This window comes from Sturnira hondurensis, unplaced genomic scaffold (assembly GCF_014824575.4).
Source record: "Sturnira hondurensis isolate 20B ecotype Veracruz unplaced genomic scaffold, ASM1482457v3 Scaffold0013511, whole genome shotgun sequence".
Taxonomy (NCBI): Eukaryota; Metazoa; Chordata; class Mammalia; order Chiroptera; family Phyllostomidae; genus Sturnira; species Sturnira hondurensis.
This window is the reverse complement of record NW_028086142.1, coordinates 441261-459072: the sequence shown is the minus strand read 5'-3', so window position 1 is coordinate 459072 and position 17812 is coordinate 441261. Positions and strand designations below refer to the sequence as shown.

The 17812-nt window shown below is 41.3% G+C and overlaps 1 protein-coding gene across 2 annotated transcripts in view; it reads left to right on the top strand.

The window, feature by feature from the left end:
* Window positions 1-17812, top strand: part of PHF8 (PHD finger protein 8) — an 88337-nt gene that overhangs the window by 11225 nt on the left and 59300 nt on the right. For both annotated transcript variants that reach the window (XM_037061654.1, XM_037061656.1), the window contains exons 3-7: window positions 11983-12068; window positions 12446-12554; window positions 15113-15273; window positions 15889-16030; window positions 17403-17589. In XM_037061654.1, the coding sequence (XP_036917549.1) occupies window positions 11983-12068; window positions 12446-12554; window positions 15113-15273; window positions 15889-16030; window positions 17403-17589 (685 nt within the window). The remainder of the gene's footprint in view (window positions 1-11982; window positions 12069-12445; window positions 12555-15112; window positions 15274-15888; window positions 16031-17402; window positions 17590-17812) is intronic.

The window sequence follows — 17812 nt, the reverse complement described above, 5'->3', positions numbered from 1 at the left end:
CTAGAGTGCCACCCCCCGGGCTGGGGGCATGGCTATTTTATATAGGTTATTTTATAATCATATGAATGGGTAACACATGAGCAGAGGCCTGAAGGAAAGTGAGAAGAAACTGTACTAGTAAGTGTGGGGGTGAGTGTTCCAGGTAGAGAAAATGAAGGACCTGAGTGGGTAGCAGACCTGACATGCTACCATTCCAGCCAGCTGACAGTGTGGGTGAAGGGAGAATAGGAGAAGCTGGTGATAGGGTTTGGGGGTGGTGGGGGTGGTGCAGATCATGTAGGTCAGTGACTCTTCGAGTGTGGTCCCTGGGCAAGGTGAAATCAGCATCATCTGGAAACTGGTCAAGTAAATTCTTGCATCCTATCCCAGACCTACCAAATTAGAAATCTGGTGGTGGGGCTTAAGAATCTATGTTTTAATAATCCCTGCAGGTGAATCTGATGCATGCTAAAGTTTGAGAATCACAGGTACAGGGTCCTGTGAGTCATTGTAAAAACTTGGTTATTACTCTAGGTGGGTTGGGAACACAGAAGGGTTTTGAGCAAAGGAGAGTTGTGATTTGGTTTAGGCTTTGGCTATTGTGATGACAGCTTCAAGGTGAGGCACCAGGGTGGAAGCAGGGAGAGTTTGGGGGTTACTATAGATTATTATTCCTTAAAATGTGGTCTCTGGACCAGCAGCATCCGCATCACCTGGAAGCTTGTTAGAGCGCACTCCAGACCTATTGAGGATGGGGGGATGAGGTCCAGGCATCTGGCTCAACAAGCCCTCCATATGTTTCTGATGACCCCTAATATTTGAGAAACTGGTGTAGTTAGGCAGTGGTGGCTTGTACCAGAGCCAGTGGTGATAAAAAGTGGTTGGATTTTGAATCTATATTGATTATAGGATTTACTGATCAATTGGCTTGGGGCTGTGAAAGAAATGACTCAAGGATGACTCTGTTTTGAGAGGTTTGGGTATACAGGGGAACAGAGTAATGGGGCAGTAAATGAAGGGGTCAGAAGAGGATTTTATTTGAGATTACAGCCTGTTTGTGTGTATGTGATTACATATGGAGAGATTGCGTTGGTGCATGTAGAATTTAGTGACACCTGTTAATTGGCAATTTTATGTGCCGGGGGACTAGGTAGACCAAAAAGAAACTTCCCTGGTGTACTGGAACTTGTTTAGTGTCCATTGTACTCTTCAAGTCCTGTGTGATGGGAGGCAGGGGGGCCACTGGTGGAAGTGGTGGTTGCCTCAGCTTCTAGGGATGGTCCATCCCTGTTTTTGTAGATTGTGCTTGGCCTGGTCAAGGTCGTTGCAGAAAACCAGAAATTGACTTGTATTTTCTGGTATTACTTTTAATAATGAAGAATGATAAAGTATGCTCCTTCTTCCCTTTGTGAATAAAGATAATCTTTTTCCAGGGCACAGGTGGTGACAGGACCTTGCTCTTTGGCCACTCTCAGAGAGCAAAGGTTGAGCAGATAAGCCTGAGCAACCTTGTCACCTCTCAAGCTTCTCCAGTCCTTGACCTCCAAGTCAGTTCCACACTCCTAGAGGAATTTAGTGCCCTTTTTGTGTTCTCATGGCACTTGACTCTGCTCACAGCCCCACACTATATTCTAGTTACATATTGCCGTGTTATAGTGGAATATAGTGGCGTCATACAGGTCCGAATTTTTTTGAAGATTTTATTTATTTATTTTTAGAGATAGGGTGACGGAGGGAGACAGAGAGGGAAGGAAATATTGATGTTATGTGAGAGAGAAACATTGATCAGTTGCCTCTCCAAAGTGCCGTGACCTGGGACCAAACCCACAACCTAGGCGTGTGCCCTGACGTGGAATCTAACTGGTGACCTTTCTCTTTGTGAGACAATGCCCAACCAACTGAGCCACACTGGTCAGGGCCAAATCTGCATCTTTATCCTGCTCTGCTACTTACTAGTTTGGGTTTTTTAAAAATTCTCTCCTGAGGGCATTTTTTTTTTCAGTGCTTTTTAGAGATAGAGGTAGGGAGATAGAAACATCAATGCTAGAGAGAAGCATCGATTAGTTGCCTCCTGTATGTTCCCATACTGGGGATCATACGCATCTGGACTGGGACCAAACTGCAACCTAGGTATGTGCCCTGACTTGGAATTGAACCTACAACCCTTTGCTTATTGGATGATGCTCTAATCAGCTGAGCCACACTGGTCAGGGTTACTTACTACTTTTTTAATGGCCAACAGGTTATTTAGTTACGCAGATTTCTCATCTGTTAAATTAGAATAATATTAATGACAATAATAGTTAACACTTACCATGTGCCAAATACTCAGATCTTTGCCTATTTTATCTAATTTACTCATAAGAACTTAATGGAGTGGAGTATTATTAATAGTCTTGTTGTGTAGATGCAGAAACTGAGGCACAGCAAGGTTAAGTAAATTGCCTAAGTTCACACAGCTAGTAAGTCGCACAGGTGAAATTCAAAACCAGGCTGTTTGGCTCCCAAGTCAAACCTCTACCTTTAACCTCTGTGCTGTAGTGCCTCTGAATACTGTACAGAATGCCTTGACTTTATTGTAGAGATTGAACATGATAATATGTGTATAATTCATAGCTCAGTTTTCTCCTCAGTTCTTTCTTGCAGGCTTCAAATGCACTCATTCACCATCCCTTTACCCTGCGTTATTTACTTTATAGCACTTATGAAACCATTCTGGTACCGCCTGTTTCCCCATCTAGAATATCCACTCCATGAGGGTGGTGGCTGTTCTTAATATTCATTGACTTTATGCACTCACCTACTGAAACAGATAATTTTAAAAAGATTTTATTTGTTTTTGAGAAAGGGGAAGGGAGGGAGAAAGAAGAGAAACATCAGTGTGAAAGAGGAAACATTGATCGGCTGCCTCTCGCACACCCTTATCTGGGAACCTGGCCTGCAACCCAGGCATGTGCTCTGACCCGGAATCAAACCAGCGACCTTTTGGTTGGCAGGCGGACACTCAACCCAATAAGCCACACCAGCCAGGGCTACTTAAACAAATATTGATTATCTACCATGTATCAGGCTCCAGACAGTTCTACACTCCTGAAAGAATTGAGTGCCCATTTTGTGTTCTTATAGCACTTGACTCCGATAACACCACACTAAATTCTAGTTACATAGTGTTGTGTTATAGTGTTTTTTTTCATATTCAAAGGGAAAAGGTTTAATATAAAGATTCAAGATTCATATTATGATAAATGCTAAAAATCAAATATCCTTCTCGATAAAAGTTCAACTTATGCATTTTTTTTCTATCTAACTTATCCTGCCATCATTTTTGCGAGGGGGCACTTTTCTGTTACTCCTTTCCTCCTTTTTTTGTCTATGGTTACATTGACAGATTCCCTCCCTCACAAAGTTAGGACTATCATTAAAAATTTAATACATCTTTTTAAAAATTTATTTTATTTATTTTTTAAAGTTTATTTATTTATTTATTTTTAGAGGGGAAAGGAAAGAGAGAGAGGGAGAGAAACATCAATGTGTGGTTGCCTCTCACATGCCTCCCACTGGGGACCTGGCCTGCAACCCAAGGCATGTGCCCTGACCGAGAATCGAACCAGTGACACTTTGGTTCACAGGCCAGTGCTCAATCCTCTGAGCCACACCAGCCAGGGCTTATTTATTTTAATTTTAGAGAAAGGAGAAGGGAGTGAGGAAGAGAGGGAGAGACACATCAATGTGTGGTTAACTCTCGAGTGCCCTCTACTGGGGATGTGACCTGCAACCCAGGCATGTGCCCTGACTGGGAGTTGAACTGGTGGCCCTTTGGTTCCCAGGCAGGCACTCAATCCACTGAACCACATGGGCCAGGGCTTAATACATCCTTTAACTTTACCAACATCTAGGAAATATTTGTAATCTTCCTTTCCCCTTATCCCCAAGTATACTGTTAGCTGTCCATCTTCTTGTATTAAAATGTGGCATTTTATTTTTCAGCTTTCTGTGTTGATTTTTGGTGTGGGGGGAAAAAATGAAATCAGCCACTGAGGGACCTTGGCCTGGAAGATGCACCAGTACCTATCATGTACACATTGGGGATAATTCATCTTAATTTTAAGATCTGGTGGTGTGATAATTATTTTTCTTACTAAGGAAGCAAAATAACATTGAGGACCCTTGTTCCCAGATGATAATCATTGAGATAGTGCCATCAGAAGCCTGATTTTCATCCATCTGCTTTCCTGATGTGAGGAGTTACCTAGTTCAGTGCATGTTTGTTGAATTGGGTTGAATAATAAAGCAAGACTGGGAGATGGATAAGGTAAGGACTTCTGATGAATAAGATAGATGTTGTCTGCTGAATGCACTGGAGGCAGATAGCAATTATATGAGCAGTTGCAAAGCAATGTGGTGTGTGCTGACATAGGGATAGTGTGTGTGTGTGTGTGTGTGTGTGTGTGTGTGTGTGTGTGTGTGGAGGGGAGTGCCACAGTATCAGGGAAGAGAGAGAGAGAGGAATATTCAAGACACAGGGAGCCATGTGTGATGAGACCCAGAGATCAGAAAGAGCATGTCCTAGAGAGTCCAGCTGGCTTTTTAGAGCAGGCCTGACTTCATGGGAATGACTACCATGTTCACACAGAGCTTTATATTTGGAAGGGGATTCCGTGCTTGAAGTTTAATGCTCTGTTATTGTTGTCTTGAAATTCTTAATAGTTTACCTTTGAATTTGTGTTTTAAAAAGAAATCCTCACCTGAGGATATATTTACTGCTTTTAGAGAGAGAATGAGATGGATAGATAGGATAGATAGAGACATCGATTGGTTGCCTCCCATATGTGAGGTAACCGGGGATTGAACCCGAAGCCTTTTGGTGCATTAGACAGTGCTCCAACTAGTTGAGCCACCCAGCCAGGCATGAATTTGTGTTTTATATGTAAACTCTAATGGGACAATGGAGTGGGTCTTGGGGGCTTAGACCTTGAGCTCATATGTGGTCCTCCCTCCCTGAACAAGTTCTTGGTTGGCTGCTTGCGGTACTGGGCTTAGGTGCAGAGAGTCGGGGCCAGGTGTATGCATCCGGCACACTGAGTCATAGGGCATGGCCCCTGGTGCCTGGGGGAGCCTGCACTTGCTACCTGGACTCAAGGGAGCATGCCGGTAAATAGCAAATAGTAAGCCCCATGACAAGTTAAGAGAGACCATGGAAGAAAGGAAAAGGCTTTTTTTTCTGTTTTGTGAACAGGGGGCCCCTGATTTTCATATGCACCGAGCCCACAAATTATATAGCTGATGCTGTGTATGAGGGACAAGAGGTAATGCCAGAGAGATAAGGACTTGGTAAACCTGTGAGGGGTTTCGAGCAATGGTTGGGCAAGGGTCCAATTTGTGTTTTTAAAATGATCATGTCGGCTTGTAGTGTGGAGGGCCAGATGGGTGAGGACAGAGTAGAGGCCAGGAGAACAGTTATAAGGGCGGGACAGTAATGCCAGTTAGAGATTATAGTGGCCTGGATTAGAGCAGGGGAAATGAGTATAACAAAAGGGTACAATTGATAGCTAATTAGGCAATAGAATTAATAATACAACATATTCAGAACACTTACTGTGTACAAGGCACTGTTCTAAATGTTTTATATAAGTTAACTCATTTACTTTTCATAACAACTTTATGAATTACATATGTACAGTTTTTATCCCCACCTTAGAGGTGAGGAAACTGAGGCACAAAGGGCTTAAATAACTTGCCCAAGATCCCACAGCTAGTAAATGGCAGGTACAGCCAGGAAGTAAACCCAGGCAATCTGGCCTAAAAGTCTAAATTCTTGACACTTAAATGCCTACTCAGGATATACTGGAAGGAGAGAGTGAGAGACGAGTCATCAGTGACTGCCAGGTTTCTTAAACACCTGGTGAGGTTATGGTGCCAGTTGTTAAGAGAGGGAGCAGACATGGGGAGGAATGTAATTTGGACATGTTAAATTTGAAGTATGTAAGTGGGTTATCCAGTAGAGATACCCAGGCAGCATTTTGAGTGAGGGGTCTGAAACTCTGCAGAGAGGTATGGCTTATAGTTTTAGGTGCATAGAGGGCACAGGGGGCCCCAGGAATGTGTGAGATGAATGAGGGGAAGTGAGGAGAGAAGAGTGCCTAGGCAGAAGGGCCTAAGAAATGACAATGTTTAGTGTGGACTGGAGAAAAAGAGTGCATTGGGAAACAGAAGTAGCCAGACATAATTAAGATCACATCACACCCCTGCTCATAGTCCTGTGGATTTCACCCAGTTCTTCTCTCAGGAAAAGCCAAAGACCTTTATGATGGCCTGCACGAGCCCATTACCTGCCAGACCTATTACTGTTTGTTACCTCGCTTTTTCTGTTCTGGAGCACTATCCTCCTCTCTGTTGCGTTAGTAATGTAGGCACACTCGTTGCCACAAGGCTTTTGTACTTGGTGTTTTCTCTAATTGGGATGTCTTTTCCTCATAGCCATAGGGCTTTATTTCTTATTCCCTTCAGGTCTTTATTCAAAATTCATTTTGTCAGTGAGTCCTTCTCTGGCTTCCCTGCCTAAAATGTCACTATCACTGCCATACCCCTAACCACCCCCAAAAGTGTCTCTGTGTGTGTGGATGTATATATACACGTGCATACATGTTCCTCTTCCTGCTTTATTTTTTCCTGTTTAGCTCTTCTCACTATATAACATACTGGGTTGGCCAAAAAGTCCATGTGTTTTTTTCCCATAAATTAAAAGACATATTTAAATTTTTCACCAATAACTTTATTGATTTGGATATTTTGAGTATGTCAACTATCTCCCACATGGTATCCTTAATTAATGTCTTGATTTGACTGCTGCCAACTGCAACTGGTCTACCTAACTGTGGAACATCGTCCAGTGAGAAATCTCTAGCACAAAATTTCGCAAACCACTTTTGACACATTTGATCAGTCATAGCACCTTCTCCATACACCACGCAAATCCTTTTTTGCATTTCAGTTGCATTTTTACCTTTCTTGAAATAGTAAAACATAATATACCCAAAATTGTGTATTTTCTTCCATCTTCAATATTAAAATGGCTACACAAAAATTCACCAATTTTGATAAGTTTTTTTAAATGTACTCTGATGTGATAGCTGCCACAATGCAATCTAACAAAATTATTTTGAATGTAGTTAAAGACAGCTAAGTGCTACTAGAGCCATCTTAGAAGAAAAAACCAAACAAACCTTTTGGCCGACCCAATACAATGTATTTCACTGATTACATTGATGTAGCTTGTTTCTGGCCTGCTTTCCCCATCAGAATGTCAGCTCCATGAAGGCAGCACTTTTTGTACGCTATGTTCTGTTTCTTTCTCTCCCCGGTACCTATACCAGGGCCTCGCAGCTGCCCCTTAAGTGTTAGCAGAAGGAATGGACACCGGGGAAACGGGGTGTTCTGGAAGTCAAAAATAGAAAGCTTGTCAGGTGGAGAGAGCACAGGGTTGGCACTGTGGTGACGCTGCTAAGAGATTGAGATAAAGGAGAGAAATGAGTATTGCATGTATGAATAGGGAGATCAGAATAGTGGTGAGATCTGTTTGAAAGAAGGTGGGGACTAAAATCAGACTGCAGTAAATGGGTGAGGAAGTGTACACAGCAACTCTAAAAACTTTTTATAGGTTTGGTTCTGACAGAACATTTCTGGGTACTACCTGGTGTCTAGGAGTAGGATGTAGACTTTTGACTGTATATACTTCTGTACCTTTTGAGTTTTGTACCATGTATAATTGATGCCTATTCATTAAAAGTCATGAAGCTGCGTAGGTTTAATCAAAGAAGACATTCGGCTGTGAAGTGGCGGGCAAGAGGAACAGAGGGTCTTGTCTTTGTTATCTGTAAAGATCCAGTGAACTTGTTTAAATGCTGTTATGAAGGAAGAAGGCAGAGAGGGAGTTGAAGATGCTGCAGGAAGAAAGGATAATTGATTGAGAAGGTTAAAAAAAAGATGGGACCCAGGTGGAAAAGCTGACTAGAAAGAAGGAAGGATAGTTATTTCCTTGTAACAGGAGGAAAGGGTGGGTGCAAAAGGAGGTGAATCTGGTATGGAAAGTCGAGCAAGTTCTCATGTGATTACTTCATTTTGTCTAAGAAGTAGAGGGCAGGGTTATTTGCTGAGAGAAAAGAGAGATTTGAAATGGCCACTAATGGGAGAGAGGACTGAGCAGAGAATTATGGGAGAGTTTTCAGGCAGCATGACCCAGATATTTTAAAATAGACTTTATGATTTAGAGTAGTTTTAAGTTCACAGCCAAATTAAGTGGAGGTTACAGAGATTTTCTGTGTGCCTCCCACCCCCATGTGCATAGCCTCCCCCATCATAAACATGCCCTGCCAGAGTGGTACATTTGTTACGATTGATGAACCTACCTTAACACAACATAATCACCCGAAGTCTATAGTTTACATCAGGGTTTACTCTTGGTGTGCATTCTGTAGGTTCGGACAAATGTATAATGACATTTACCTACCACTCTAACGTTTTTATATCATATAGAATAGTTTCACTGTCCTAAAAATCCTCTGTGTTCCATCTGTTAACCTCTTTCTCCCTCACTAACCCCAGAAACCACTTGTCTTTTTACGGTCCCAATGGTAGGAATCATACAATATGTAGCCTTTTCAGATTGGCTTTTTTCACCTAGTAATACACATTTAGTTGCCTCTATGTCTTTTCATGGCTTGATAGCTCATTTCTTTTTTAAAAAATATTTTATTCATTTTATTTTTTTGAGAGGAGAAGGGAGAGAGAGACCGAGAGAAGCATCAGTGTGTGGTTGCCTCTCACACTCCCTCTGCTGAAGACCTGGCATGTGCCCTAGACTGGGAATCTAACCAGCAAACCTTTGATCCACAGGTGGGCACTCAACCACTGAGCCGCACCAACCAGGGCTCATTTCTTTTTATTGGCTTGACCAGAACATTCATTACTTCTTTCCCATAAATACAAGACACATTTTTCCTTTTCACCAATAACTTTGTTGATTTGGATATTTTGCGTATGTTGGCTATTTCCTGATATTGGTTTTTAGTGGGTAGTGGCCAGGGGTACTGCTAAACATCTTCCAGCCCTGGCTGGTGTAGCTCAGTGGATCAAGTGCCAGCCTGTGAACCAAAGGGTCGCCAGTTCGATTTCCACTCAGGGCACATGCCTGGGTTGCAGGCCATATCCCCAGTAGGGGGTACATGAGAGGCAACCACACACTGATGTTTCTCTCCCTCTCTTTCTCCCTTTCCCTCTCTCAAAAAAATAAATAAATAAAATGTGCAAAAAAATAAACATCTTCCAATGCATAATTCAGCCCCACATCAAAGAATTATTTGGCCAAAATGATTTTTATGTGGGTCTATTTCTGGGTTCTCTGTTCCATTAATCTGTTTGTTTATTCTTTCAACACCACACTGTCTTGATTACTGCAGCTTTATAGTAAGTCTGAAAGTCAGATAGCATCAGTCTTCCACCCTAGTTCTTCTTCAGTATTGTCCTGGCTATTCTGTGACTCAGATATTTTGGACAGTGAATTTATTGTGGCACCAACCCATTGGGTGATTTTTCTCTAGCCATGCCCAGTGGTCCAGTGTTATATAGTTGGATTGAGGCAGGGTCAGGATTTGCAAGGGGGGATGATGGAGAGGCAGTGGGGCAGGTGAGTTGAGGATATCTGTAAGAGAATGATTGAAGTGAGGGATGCTGTAATCCAAGATAGGGAAGAAGGGTTTGAAGTCAAAAGTAGGTGAATAGCTTAAAACTAGGGTCAAGGGGTTTTGCAGGCAAAGAACAGGTGTATTGAATGAGAGCTGAATGGATATACATATGGTCAGAGAGTGTGATATATGAATTTCACATTTCATAGGTGAAACAACTGAGTGTTGACTATAGGGGTTGGTAGCTGAAATGGGAGTGGAGGCAGCAGCATCTTCTCATCCAAAGATGAGAAGGTCCAAGAGCTAAGAGGCCAGGATATTGGACCTCTGTATTGTTAGTGATGTCACATGGAATGTTGGTAGGGGTTGGGTGAAGGGGAATCTGTGAGTAGATTCTTCAATGAGTGAAGAGATAATGTTGGGGAGATGAGTAGGTAACAGTGAAGAGGAGTAGGAAGTGGTATGGCTACATGATCTTACACAAGGGTAGAGGAGAGATGATCTTGAAGTCTAACTGGAGAGTGAGGGGGATGTGTGCCCCCAGGCCAGGCCTGAGTTGTAAGGGTCTGGGAGGATATACAGCTTCTACTTGACAGGGCTCTACCTACCATGTGCTTCTTCAACTTTTTAATTTCCAATCCATAACGGAACGGTCCTTTTGTAAAATAAAATAGGAATTACTAGAAAAAATGTCCTGAACAAAAAACTATACACAGTTCAAGCCCTGATTTTTTTATTATTAGATTCAATAGACATAAAATTACTCAGCCAAATTGCCATTAAAGTTTTTGGATGCTTGCTTTCTTTCTGTACTTATTTCACCACAGCACTAGTCCATGGACCACACTTTGAGTGACACTGTTGTAGAGAAAATGGTGAGAAGCTGCATTCATTTAGACCAGGAAGGTGAAGAGAAGGGGTTTGTTGAAGGGGATGTGAAGATGGAAAGGGTTTGTTTACCAAGGAATGGGGTTGGTGCGGGGGGTACAGCAGAAAAGTCAGGAAAGTTGATGAGTAGTAGATATTTGGGGTAGAGAAAGCACAGAACTATGTGGGCTGAAAGTTCAAGAGAGAGATACTAGAGGAGTCCTTCTTGAGCATGCCCAAGGGTAACAGAGGTGTGAGACAGAAAGCATGTAGCCCAGGGAAGTGAGTTAATGCTCTGAGGTCTGGGGGAATATATAATGCTGAGTCTCTAAAGAAGGTTTAGGCAGGTGAAGGATGAGCTCTAGATTGGGTGAAAAAATATTAGCTATTACTTACTACTTACTGTGACCAGTCTCTGTGCTTACTGTGCTTACTGTGCTGGGCACTTTGTACACATTATCTGAGTCCTGTAAAAAATAATCCTTCCAAGTTGATGGTGATAGCCCCGGTTTATTGGTATGCAGCGGGTTTCCAGGCATTAGGATTAGCAGCCGAGAAAGTGGTGGGGTCCTAATCCCAGGAAGTCAGTTTATGAACATGATCAGAGTTGAAACAGTTAAGAGCTCTGCCCTATTTTCATTCTTCCTGCTACATGTGGCTGCCCGAAAGAATCGTAGGACTTTGATCTTAGCCCGAGGTTGTTTGGAGATGTCTTTGGTGATGGAGGGTTTAAGTTTGTGACATTTCCACCTCATATACATGAAAACTCAAAGTTTCAGAATTAAATATTTTTAGATATTATAATGTGAAATAAGTCATAAGTAATGTAAAATATGTTCATTGTAGAAAATTTGAAGATGCAGATAAGAGAAATGATTACTTGTAATCCTTCACTCAGAACCCCTGTTGACTATAAAATACTCTTTTAGCCCTTTTCATTTAATAAAGTAAAATAGCTCAATAGTGTTTAGATTTTTAATTATATGTTGACATGATAATATTTTGGATGTGTTGATTAAATAAAGTATTATTAAAATTTCACCTGATTGTTTTTACCTTTTTAACGTGGCTCCTACAATGCTTATAATTACCCAAGTGGCTCACATTATGTTTCTGTTGGACAGTACCACTTTAGAGTCTCTTTCAGGTGTGACCATTCTGAGTCTTAATGAATTTTAACTGTCTGTACATTTTTTAGCTCTCTCATGATTGTTTTAGATGTGCCATTGTGGTCCAGTAGAACTTTTTGCATTGATGAAAATGTTTGGTAGCCTGTAGCCACATGTGGCCATTGAGCGCTTTAATTGTAGCTAGTGTGATGGAGGAACATCTTTTAAAATTTTACTTAATTTGAAGTAATTTAAATGTAAATAGCCATGTGTGCTGGACAGCACAGTTCTAGACCTTAGGAAAAATAAAATTTTAATACACCTTAGCTGTTTTTTTTCTTTTCTAGTTGTGTTGGTGTTGAAGAGGAGAAGGCTGCTGACATTGACCTCTATCATTGCCCGAACTGTGAGGTCTTACATGGGCCCTCCATTAGTAAGTAGATCTTGGGGTTTCCAAGAGAAGGTGGGCAAGGAGAGAGACAAAGGAATCTTGGAAGGGGATTGCCTTTGTCGGGTGCTTCAGATTCCTCTTCCTTGGAAAATAGCAGGGCCTGTGTAGGCCCTGCAGGACAGTGGCTGCCCCACTGGGAGGCAGAGCGCAGAGCTTCGTCTCATCCCTTGCTAGGGATTCCTCAGAGGAAGCACCTGTCCTCACCAGGACCTTTTTCCGAGTCTGTGAGGACCTCGTTGACTCCAGGTGCTCCAAGGGGTTATTAGAGTGGAAGAAAAGTGGGATCTGCTGGGGCCTTTGTTCTTAGAACCATAGCCACAGCCGTTTTGACTCACGGTCTCATGTCTTTTCTGGCTTAGTGAAAAAACGTCGTGTGTCTTCAAAAGGGCATGATGCACACAAGGGGAAGCCAGTGAAAACTGGAAGCCCTACATTCATTCGAGAGCTCCGCAGTAGGACCTTCGACAGGTGAGTACCCGTATCCCAAGGGCTGGTGAACTCCAGGGCTCTGGGAAGCTGGGACCCTCTCTTCCCAGCTCTCCCACTGGCTGTCCCATTAGGTGCTTCCTCTATATGGGGGTGTCTACAGGGCTCTGCGAGTTCCCTCCAGAGAGGGATCTTCTGTTTTAATCAGTTTCTGAGAAACATTGCTAGCATTTCATTTGATGTACAGAGTACATTAACATTTATTTGTGGAAACTTTTGGTAGATTGGGAGGCCGTTTTGCCAAGTCAGGAGAGAATATTTACTGCACCCAAGGAGTGCTACAACTAGAAGGAGTCTTAAAGATCTGAAACTTTACTTCTCTCTTTGTAAAGAAGAAGAGTCTCTTAAAAATAAAGAAAAATTTTGAGTGATCATTCCTTCTTTTGCAATCAAGAAAAAAGAGTTCTTTTTAAAAAAATTAAGATGGGCTTATTGAAAATAAATTACGTCAATTGAGCAAAATAATGAGTTAGAAAAATTAATGAATGAAGTACTCCCTTTTGCATAGTTTTTATTCATTTGATTATTTTCAGCTTTCTTGTAATTGAAGTGTTGTTTAGAATCATAACTGTTTCTTCAATTTCATATTTTTTGTTTTATTTTTTTAAAGGCAGTGAGTCTCCACCTCAGACTCTCCAATCTCTTCTCCAAAGTCAACCAATTTCTTGTGCATTCTTTCAGAAATAGTTTTTGCTTACACAAGTGTGTGTGTTTGTGTGTATTCCTCTTTTAAAATAATACAAATAGAAATACTATATTGCTTTGCATGTTGCTTTTTAAACCTACAATTATAGATTTTCAAGATCAATTCATAGCTACACATGCACATGTTCTTCATTCTTTTTCATGGATGTTTACAATTGTATGGATATATAATTTATTTAACCAATCCTTTATTGATGAACATTTAAATTAATTCTTGCCTTTTGCTGCCAGAGAATAATACTGCAGTGAATGAGTTTATTTTTAAGTTTTTGCATATGTGGATAAATTTATGTGTAGTTTTACTTGCCTAGAAGTGAAATTGATCAGAGTATGTACTTTCAAAATTTTTATAAATATTGCCAAATTATTTCCAAAGTGGCTCTGTCATTTTACACCCCACTAGATCATGTATGAGAGTGTGATTCCCTGTATCCTGACCAGCACTGTTTATTATAAAGCTTTTTTTTGGCCTTTCTGATAAGATTAAAACAGGAACCTAAACAACAAAACAAACAAGTAAGCAAAATGTAACCAAAGACACTGAAATAGAGAACAGGTTGACAGTGACCAGAGGGGAGAGGGGAGGGGATTTAAGGGGAAAAGGGGAAGGGTTTACAGGAACAAGTATAGAGGACACATGGACAAAAACTGAAGGGGGTAGAAATGGGAGGGAGGTGGGGAGCACTGGGGAGGTGGGATGGGATGGGAGTAAAAGACAGAAAACTATAGTTGAAAACAATTAAAATTAAAAATTAAAAAAGAAAGAAAAAAGATTAAAAAATAAAATGTTTCCACTTGATTTCTTTAATTATGAAAGAGGCATGTATATGTTTGTTCATTTGTAAGTCATCCTCACTCCTTTCTCTGTTACTGCCTGCTTCTGTTATTTGCCTATTTTTCTGTTGGATTGCTGCTTATTTCTTACTGATTTATTATAGCTTTCCTTTCAGACATTAAATTTCCCTTTAATTTTTATGTAGTTAAATTTATTTTTACTATTTTTAGTGACTACTGGGCCTTGTCTCTCCCATGTTTTTTCCTACTACTCTGTGGCTTTATTTTTTCTAATTTAATCTTTCATCTGTTTAGAGCTATATAAAGAGTGCAATAGACAATGAGCGTAATATTTTTCCAGATGTTTGTCCCAAACACCTTATCACATAGTTTGTCTTTTGTCCAGCATGATAAAAAAAAACACTCCTTTTTTTCAGTTAACTAAGTATGTGTGTTGAGAAAGTGATTGCAAAATTGTTTTCATTTTTTTCATTAGTCTTTTCTCTTTATTTTCCAGTGTTTTTTAAAAGATTTTATTTATTTATTTTTAGAGAGAGGGTGAGGGAAGGAGAACAGGAGAAACATCCATTGGTTGCCTCTCGTGTGCCCCCTACTAGGGAAACGTGGCCCACAACCCAGGCACGCACCCTGACCAGAAATTAAACCAACAACCTTTTGTTTCACAGGCCAGCACTCAATCCATTGAGCCACACCAGCCAGGGCCATTTGCCAATATTTTAAATTGTATACTGCTACTCTGAGTTATAGTAAGTCAGCTAAACTTGTCAGATATGTCTTTTTTTCCTGGGCAGGTTGTTGACTGATTTATCCCTTTGTCATCCAGAGAAGAAGACCCTATTGACAGGATATCTTAAGTTAAGCTTCCCACCTCTGCCAGTGACCTGGCTTCTTGCCTTGGATAGGTCTTTTCTTCCCTGGCACATGAACTTTATGCCTGCCCACCTCAGGAAGATCCCACCCCTTGGGTGAGTGGTAGCATCCAGTGAGGCCTTCAGTTGCAGGGCCTCTGGGGCTCAGCGTTTCTCTCATGTGGCCCACAGCTCAGATGAAGTGATTCTGAAGCCTACTGGAAGTCAACTGACTGTGGAATTCCTGGAAGAGAATAGCTTCAGTGTGCCCATCCTAGTCTTGAAGAAGGATGGATTGGGGATGACACTACCCTCACCATCATTCACTGTGAGGGACGTGGAACACTATGTTGGTAAGCAACACAGAGCCTCTTAACTGTGATATTTCTCATCAAGACCTGTGACGCTTCCCCTCAATATACTTTTTGCATTTCCTTTCTAGCCATCTTGGGAATCTAATGTGAAGTGCCTGGCTCAGAGACATTCTTTGGCAAAGCTAGAACCAAAATCCTGTTCTCTTCTTTCTTTTCTTCCTAACAGAACACAAAACCCCAGGCTGAGCCTCACTTTTTACTTGGGGTATTTCAGAGACTGTGGTGGTCTTTCTGTCTTCTCTTGAGATAAGAAAGCCTTTGACTTTTGCCCTCATGTGCCATTTGTCTTCTAAGCATGAGTTTGGGGGGATAGGAGGAGAAAAAGTGAGGAATTAGGGTCCAGACAAATGGATTGTACTATGAGAGAGGCTGTGTGTTAGGTAGTTCTGTTGCCCTAGCAGTGCTGGACCAGCACGTATATCTAAGGAGAGTGTGAGGGATTCCTACACCCGCCTCTAAAACATGCACATCAAAATACACTGTTTGATGAGAGAGGTTTTGAGTGTAAGGCCATTCTAGGGACTGGTAAGGGGATGAGATACTATTCCCTGGTCTCTGAGACCACTTGGTACAGAACCCATCTCTTTACTCCAGGTTCTGACAAAGAGATTGATGTGATCGATGTGGCCCGCCAGGCCGACTGCAAGATGAAGCTCGGTGATTTTGTGAAATACTATTACAGTGGGAAGAGGGAGAAAGTCCTCAACGTCATTAGTTTGGAGTTCTCTGATACCAGGTAGGAGGGCAGGGCTGAGTGAAAAAGCCTGACAAATACCTGCAACTCGTGATATACTTAGTGTATATTGGTGTTGCCTCCCTGCTGGTGGTTTCTTACTTTGGGATGGGGAGCTGGTTTATATTTTTCTAGGGTAGATGCTCACATTGTAACAACTAAATCATATTTCTCCTTTACAGTTTCTAGCATTGGATAGATTATATAATAGCTATTTCAATTAATTTTTATCTCCTTCAAGACTAGGACAGCTTTTTTAGAACTTCTGATATTTAGAATGTGGCACAGTCACTTGTTTCACTCCCAGGATAGGTCCTCTCCCCCTGGAAACAGATTGACTAAAATTACCCCCAAATAGCTTCTTTGAGGATAAGGTTGCTTAGATTTGAAAAAGAGGAAAAAAAGCTTATGACCATTAAATGATTCTATCTGGACTCATACACTCAATAGATATATGTGGTCTTTTCTGTGCTCAGAACTGTGGGAGAGCCCCCCAAAATCATAACACACTCTTTGCACTTAGGAAACTTACTGTCTGATTGTTTACCTCTTTAACTTTTAATTTTGATATAATTATAGATTCACAGAAAGTTGCGAAATAATGTACAAGGAGGCCCTGTGTATCCTTCAGCCAGTTTCCCTCAATGGCAACATCTTACAATAACTATAGTGCAATATTGAACCCTTGCTGTTGGTTTTAACATGAAAAGTTACCCTGAAGGTGTTTAAAAAACCTGTGTTTGTTTATACCTCACTTCATCTTGAAAGACTATTTCAGGCAGCTTATCGAGAGAGGGAGAAAAAAGAGAAAATTGGAATAAAAGGAAAAAGAAGATGTTGGATGATCTGTACATAAAATGCATGTATAAATGTCTGGATAGTTGGTAAAGGATTGTAGAGTTTTCACTGTATTTTCTGAAGGTCAGAACAAAGAGAGGAATGCAATATTATAAGATTTGTGGTTTCACATAGGATAAAAACAACCAGATGTTTGGGAGAAACATTTCTTTACCTGGAACTGAGCCCAGAGAGGTTTCTCTAATGGTTCCTCATAAAGAAGACATTATGAGGTGGGAACAACACAATTAACTGTTATAAACCAAGTGAGTGGGTCTGGTTGGGGGAGTATGAACATACAGTAGAGGAAATGATTGCCTTTGACTGGGAAAGGCTGTGCAGCTGGAACTTCGAGAGCTGATTGGAATGAGGATGTTGACCAGACTTATAGAAACAAGTGTCCTATATACCACTGGGGATTCTGTGGAGAAAACATCTTTGTCTTATCTGACTCTCACTGGGACCGGGGGCATTGTATTCAAACTTCAACATCAATTCCTAACCAGCTGACATCTGTTCTCCATTTCTTCCTTGCTAGGCTTTCTAACCTTGTGGAGACACCCAAGATTGTTCGGAAGCTCTCATGGGTGGAGAACTTGTGGCCGGAGGAGTGTATCTTTGAGAGGCCCAATGTGCAGAAGTACTGCCTCATGAGTGTGCGGGATAGCTATACAGACTTTCACATTGACTTTGGCGGCACCTCGGTCTGGTACCATGTGCTCAAGGTAGGAATAGATATGGCTTCTGGAGGCAGTCAGGCCTAGAACCATCCTGTTTGTTTCAGATGAAGATTTGATTACTTTTAAAAATTATTTTATTTATTTATTTTTTAGAGAAAGGGGAAGGGAGGGAGAATGAGAAAGAGATATCAATGTGTGGTTGCCTCTCCCATGTCCCCAACTGGGGACCTGGCCAACAACCCAGGCATGTGCCCTGACTGGGAATTAA